The sequence below is a fragment of the Pteronotus mesoamericanus genome, unplaced genomic scaffold, assembly GCF_021234165.1.
Source record: "Pteronotus mesoamericanus isolate MK-2021 breed Mesoamerican mustached bat unplaced genomic scaffold, CSHL_Meso_final scaffold_651, whole genome shotgun sequence".
Lineage (NCBI taxonomy): Eukaryota > Metazoa > Chordata > Mammalia > Chiroptera > Mormoopidae > Pteronotus > Pteronotus mesoamericanus.
In genome coordinates this window covers 222577-229702 of record NW_026555325.1, presented here as the reverse complement: position 1 = coordinate 229702, position 7126 = coordinate 222577, and the positions used below count along the sequence as shown (strand labels likewise).

The 7126-nt window shown below is 37.0% G+C and overlaps 1 protein-coding gene across 1 annotated transcript in view; it reads left to right on the top strand.

Annotated features, from left to right (window-relative positions):
• Positions 1-442: 442 nt before the first annotated feature.
• Positions 443-7126, top strand: part of ZRANB3 (zinc finger RANBP2-type containing 3) — a 143602-nt gene continuing 136918 nt past the window's right edge. The window contains exon 1 of the mRNA XM_054562338.1: positions 443-457. Coding sequence (XP_054418313.1) covers positions 443-457 — 15 coding nt within the window. The remainder of the gene's footprint in view (positions 458-7126) is intronic.

The window sequence follows — 7126 nt, the reverse complement described above, 5'->3', positions numbered from 1 at the left end:
AATATAGCATATGTAATTATATGTATAACATACTGATGTGTAGTTGACATTTATTTTGCACTTTAATAGAGCATTCTTCTAAATTCTGGGGAAGACCAATTTTAAGGTTTAATGGTAAGGAGGGAAGTCATTGGTACAGTCACTTGCCATTTTGCTCATATTTTTGAAGGGTCATTTTAGATATCTCTGCGGGTTGGCAGTGGGGAACAGCAAATCCAAAGCTCTCACTCCCACAGAGCCATCTGCCATTGGCAGCTGAGGAGTCTTATAAAATCAGCATTGGCCCATGTTCTTGTGCACACTTAAAAACACCTCTCTCTGGCTTCGTACTTTAACATTTGTAAACTATTTTGTGGGAAACAACTTAATCAGAACTTTTAAAATGCTTGATTTTTAATAATTAAGAGATTAATTTGATTTTATTTTTCTTTTTTTAAGGTGCATGGTGGCTGATGAAGTGTTTTATTATTTTTATGTCATTTATTTTTAGTGTCTACTATTTATCATGTACTTTCTGTCTTTCCATATGACTATATTTCTATATATGGAAAGAAGGAGGGGGGAAGATGGGAAGTGGTGTAGAAAGAATAAGAATGAGAATAAATGTTTGTGTGTGTGCACGTGCAGGTGTATGCAAGGTATGTACTTGGAACATGTTATTAATATTAGTGATACAAAGTTCTATATTGTTGGCCTGGTAAACATGAATATGCTTTGAAATGTACCCCAAATGAAATTGAATTCTTTTCTACTTGTCATAATACTTGTTGCTTACAAGCTAAATTTTTAAGAATTTGCTCTAAAGGTTAATTGTTTCCTATAAAACTTAATGTTTAAATGGAATTCTATTACCATTAAACAATTAGATACATTTCAGTGGCATGTACTTGTACATTCATGTTTTCTCACTGAAATTGAAATTCTTGTTATATAAACAAGGATAAACTTTACATGCATTCTCACAGTAATGTAAATCAACAAAGTTCCAATTTTAACATCGGTTTGAGAAATGTGCTTTTGTTTTCATGATACCTTTAAATCATATAATAACAAAACATATACCCTTAAAGCTATATTTAAAAAAAGAAAATAAACACTGAATTAAAAAAAAAGTGGAACCATAAAAGATTCTGTCAATGAACTGTCTTTCTGTTTTGGTTACATATAGACCGACAAATGGTTTATATTCATAGTTTCTTCTAAGGAAAAAGATGAATAAGAGTATAGCATGAATATGATGGCTATGCAAAAGGTTGATATAGGTTCATGCTTGATTCATGCTGATATTTAACTACGTAAGTTTTTAGTTTGAACCCTTATTATATTTGTATAGGCATTTATTTACACTAGATGTTATAGTTAGAAACGTAGTCATCGCCTGTGAAGGACTTCAACAATATTATTGAAGAGATAGGATATAGACACATGGGAAACAACCCAAATTTCTATTTTGGAATAGGATGAACTCCAAAAAGCTCTTAATAAATTAACAAATTTGAGAGCCCAAAATGACTGAAAGAGGTGTATATTTTACTCCCTGAATATGTTTGTACCAAATATGAATGTAAACTCAGCACAGAAAATGTCAAAATTAGCCCTGTCTGATGTGGCTCAGTGGGTTGAGTGCCAGCCTGTGAACTGAGAGGTCCCTAGTTTGATTCCCAGTGAGGGTACATGCCTGGGCTGTGGGCCACATCCCCAGTTGGGGACGTGTGAGAAGCAACTAAATCTCTTGCACATTGATGTTTCCCTCCCTCTCTTTTTCCCTCCCTTCCCCTTTCTCTAAAAGTAAATAAATAAAATCTTTTTAAAAAAAATCTCAAAATTAGGTATAATCATTTTATATAACATCTATAAAATATATGTGTGTGATATTTGTATGGATGTGTATATAAATAAATTTTGTAAGCAGACCAGTTTTATATTTACAGAAAATATATTTTAAAATGTAACACCATCTTAATCATCTTCACAAGCAATTCATGGGGAATGTCCTAGCAGCTATGGCTTATCATTGCTACCTTGTTCTTCATTGCGATGTCTTAGAAATTTGAATAGACCTCAAATCTATGAAATCATTCATGGATTGAAATAAACACTTAAGCAGCACCTTAACTGTTCTATTTTCCAACAAACTCCTATCTTCTCTTCAGTTAACATTAGACTAAGGATTATAGAGAATTCATGATGAACCCTTACCTCGCTAGAGTTTTTCATTGTACCAATTGCTTTTCCTTGTCCCCTGTTATTTACAGTGAAATAGCACTTGTCACATGTTGAGTGATTTGTGATCTTCCTTCAAAGCCATTCTTATTTTTTAATAAATTTAAAAGAACCATTTACTATTTCCTCAGTACTTAAAAAACAATTCACCACTTTTGTGTCCATCATAGTTCTCTTCTTTCACCAGCATTTTAAAGACTCTCGTTCGTCTACACCTGTCTGACTTTACAGGGCTTATTATATCAGATTCTGTTAATAAGTTAATTAAGAAAAAAATCCCCTATTTTATGAATGAGTACAAAAACAGGCTACAAAAATAAACAGTATGGGAGATGCAAGGTGAGGAGTAAGTAGAAGCTACACTAACCTCCTCCCAGGACCAATATGGAATTACAGCTAAATGATAGAGAAATCTTCCTGAATAACCAACTTAAAACTAGCTGGACAGGAACCTTATAACCAAGATCAGACGGAAGAAACCACTTTATAATGACATGGCCGGTAGGGAGTGTGGAGGAGGCATGAGATGGCTGGCTGGACTCCCACAGGTAGCAACTGAAGTTCTGGAGAGATATTTCAGTGGCCGGGGCAAGGTAGCGGGGTGGTCCCCTAAGAAGGATGTGCTCTAAAACCCAAGCTGGGATCCCCAGCCTGCAGCACCAGATAACATCCAGCTGTGAAAAGCAATACACGTTCAGTCTGCTAGGATGAGATGTCTGGAGATGCAAAGAGCCCATTAAAGGGCCAACAAACAAAATTTCATTTGCAGCCACTTACCCTGGTCTCCAGCAGAAGGAGAGCCCAGTGGACTAGAGACAAATTAGGATAGTCTGAGGTTCGTAGCTCTGCGGAGAGAGCTGAGGGAACAGCTGCCAGGATCCCTGTGCTGAGTAACTATCTTTCTCAGGCAGGGCACTCTTCTCCAAGTGGCATCAGCCTGAAAGGAAGCCGCGCCCACAGGAATTACTCTGCCTTGCTCTGTGGTGCTTAAACGTGGCTGCTGATTACAGCTTAAGTCTATTTTTCTGATTAGTTTATCAACTAAGGTGGCAAAATCAAACCAGCAGCCAAAATGGGAAGACAAAGAAACAGACCCTAAATGAAAGAACAAGAAAATTCTCCAGAAGAAACTAGATGAAATGGAGGCAAGCAATTTATCAGAGAGTTTAGAGTAGTGATTTTAAGGATACTCAACAGCATGAAAAAAGACATAGAAACTATAAAAAAGGACAAGTCGGAAATAAAGAATACAATATTGGAAATAAATAATACACTGGAGGGAATAAACAGTAAGTTAGATGAAGCAGAGGATAGAATCAGTGTTTTGGAAAACAAGTTTGAAAAAAACATGGAGGCAGAGCAGCAAAAAGAAAAATAAATTTTAAAAAATGAGACTTCCGGCCAAGACAGAGGTGTAGGTAGATACACTTGACCTCCACATACAATGAAAAGAAGGACAACAACAAATTTAAAATAAAAATTTAGCCAGAACTGCCAGAAAATCAAAATGTATGGAACTCCAACAACCACGGAGTTAAAAAAGAAACAGTCACCCGGACCAGTAGGAGGGGCAGAGATGGGCAGTGGGGATGGAGAGGATGTGTGGCAAATCTGCAGCTGGAGGATCAGGCAGGTGAGGCAGCAGCTGGTGGACGAGGTGGTCCTACATTTGCGTGCAGATAAACTGGAGGAACAGCTGGGGAGTGAGACATACCGCGAAAATCAAGGGTTCCAGTGCTGGAAAACAAAGCCTCAAAACCTCTGGAAGTAACCTGTAGGCATTTCAGTGGTAGGAGAAACTCACAGCCTCACAGGAGAGTCCGTTGGAGAGACCCATGGGGTCCTAGAATGTACACAAACCCACCCACCTGGGAATCAGCACTAGCAGAACCCAATTTGCTTGTGGGTTCTGGGGGAAGTGACTGAAAGCCAGACAAGAGCCAAGCAAACCTCTCCCCCTCAAACCTCTCCATCACACACAGTGTAACAACTCAGTGACCTAGGTTGCCCCACCCTGGCAAATACCTAAGGCTGTGCCCCTTCCAACATAAAAGGTGCACTGAAACAAAGAAATATGGCCCAAATGAAAGAACAGATCAAAGCTCCAAAAACAGAACTAAGCAATGAAGAGATAGCCAACCTATCAGATGCACAGTTCAAAACACTGGTAATCTGGATGCTCACTGAATTGGTTGAGTTTGGTCACAAAATGGAGGAAAAAGCAAAGGCTATACAAAGTGAAATAAAGAAAAATATACAGGGAACCATCAGTAAGGGGAAGGAAACCAGGACGCAAATCAATGATTGAGAGCAGAAGGAAGAGATAAACATTCAACCAGAAATAAATGAAGAAACAAGAATTTATAGAAGTGAGGAGAGGATTAGGAACCTCTGGGACAACCTTTAACAATCTAACATCCAAATCATAGGGGTGCCAGAAGGAGAAGAGGAAGATCAAGAAATTGAAAACTTATTTGAAAAAGTAATGAAGGAGAACTTCCCCAATCTGGCCAAGGAAACAGACTTCCAGAAAGTCCAGGAATCTCAGAGAGTCCCAAAAAAGTTGGACCCAACGAAGCACAACATCATGATTTAGTTACCCAAGATTAAAGATTAGGAGAGAAACCTAAAAGCAGCAAGAGAAAAGGAGACAGTTACTTACAAAGGAGTTCCCATAAGATTCTCAGCTGATTTCTCCAAAGAAACCTTGCAGGCAAGAAGGGGCTAGCAACAAGCATTCAAAGTCATGAAAAGCAAGGACCTACATCCAAGAGTACTCTATCCAGCAAAGCTATCATTTAGAATGGAAGGGCAGATAAAGTGCTTCCCAGATAAGGTCAAGTTAAAGGAGTTCATCATCACCAAGCATTATTATATGAAATGTTAAAGGGACTTATCTAAGAAAAAGAAGATCAAAAACTAAGAAGGGTAAAACAGGGAAGGGGGAGGGGGGAAAATGTGGTAAAGGTACAGGGAATAAGCATAAACTATAGGTACAAAATAGACAAGGGGAGGTTAAGAATACTATAGGGAAATGGAGAAGACAAAGAACTTATAGGTACAACCCATGGACATAAACTAAGGATGGGGGGAATAAAGGGGATAAAAAAATGGGACAACTGTAATAGTATAATTAATAAAATATATATTAAAAAATAAAAAAATAATAAAAAATGCAGAGCTTAAGAAACATTTTGGACATGAAGCATAACAACATCCACATCATGGGAACACCCAAAGGAGAAGAGAGCAAGCAAAGAATCAAGAAACTACTTGAAGAAATAATGGCCGAAAACTTCCCTTATCTGGTGAAGGAAAAAGACACACAAGCTCAGAGAGTCCCAAACAATTGGGGCCTAAAGAGGCCTACACTGAGACACATCGTAATTGAAATGACAAGGCTTAAAGACAAGAACAGAATCCTAAAAGCCAAAAGAGAAAAGCAGGATATTTTCCTACAAGGGAGCACCGAATAGACTGTCATCTGATTTCTCAACAGAAACATTTTAGGCCTAACAGAGTGGCTTGAAATATTCAAGGTGATGAAAAGCAAGGACTTAAAACCAAGGCTACTTTACCCAGCAAGACTATCTTAAAATCCAAGGAGAAATAAGGAGCTTCCTAAACAAGAAAAAGTTACAGGAGTTTGTTAACACCAAACTAACACTGCAACAAATGTTAAAGGGCTTACTTTAAAAAGAAGAAGAAAAAGAGAAAAAATACAGGAAAATTGCCTAACAATAAAATGGCATCATATATGTGTCTTTCAATAATCACTTTAAATGTTAATGGCTTATATGCTCCAACCAAAAGACATAAGGTATCTGAATGGATAAGAAAACAACACCCATATTTATGCTACCTCCAAGAGACCCATCTCAGATCAAAAGATAAACATAGAGTAAGTAAAGGGATGGAAAAAGATATTTTGTACAAATGGAAAGGAAAAAAAGCTAGGATAGCAGTTTTTACATCCAAAAAAAATAGACTTTAAAACCAAGGCTACAGTAAGAGACAAAGAAGGACAATACATAATGATAAAGGGATAATCCATCAAGAGGATACAGCCCTAGTAAAATTTACACACCCAACATAGTAGCACCTAAATATGTGAAGCAAATCTTCATGGATATAAAGGGAGTGATTGACAGAAATAGAGTCATAATTGGGTATTTTAATGCCCCATTGACTTTAATGGATAGATCTTCAAGGTAGAAAATCGACAAGAAGATAGTGGTTTTAAGCAACACACTGCATCAAATGGATTTAATTGATATCTTCAGAGCATTTAATCCCAAAGCAGCAGAATATCATACTTTTCAAGTGCACATGGAATGTTTTCTAGGATAGACCACATATTAGGGCACAAAACAAGTCTCAATAAATTCAAGAAGATTGAAATCATATCAAGCATCTTCTTTGACCACAATGCTATGAAACTAGAAATCTATCACAAGAAGAACACCGAAAAACATGCAAAGACATGGAAGCTCAATAACATGTTATTAAACAATGAATGGGTCAACAACAAGATTAAGGAAGAAATCCAAAGATGCCTTGAAACAACTGAAAATTAGGACAAAACAATCCAAAATCTGTGGGTCAGTGAGAAAGCATTTCTAAGGGGGATAATCATAGCATTACAGGCCTATCATAAAACAAGAAAAAGCTCAAATAAACTATCTAACTTCACATTTACAAGAACATGATAAACAAAAACGAACAAGGTCCAAAGTGAAAAGAAGGAAAAAAAAATGAAGATCAGAGCAGAAATAAACAAAATAGAGTCTAAAAACGTGATACAAAAGGTCAATGAGTCCAAGACCTGCTTTTTAAAAAAGATAAATATACTGACAAACCTTTAACCACACCATTCAAGAGAAAAAGAGAAAGGACCCCCAAA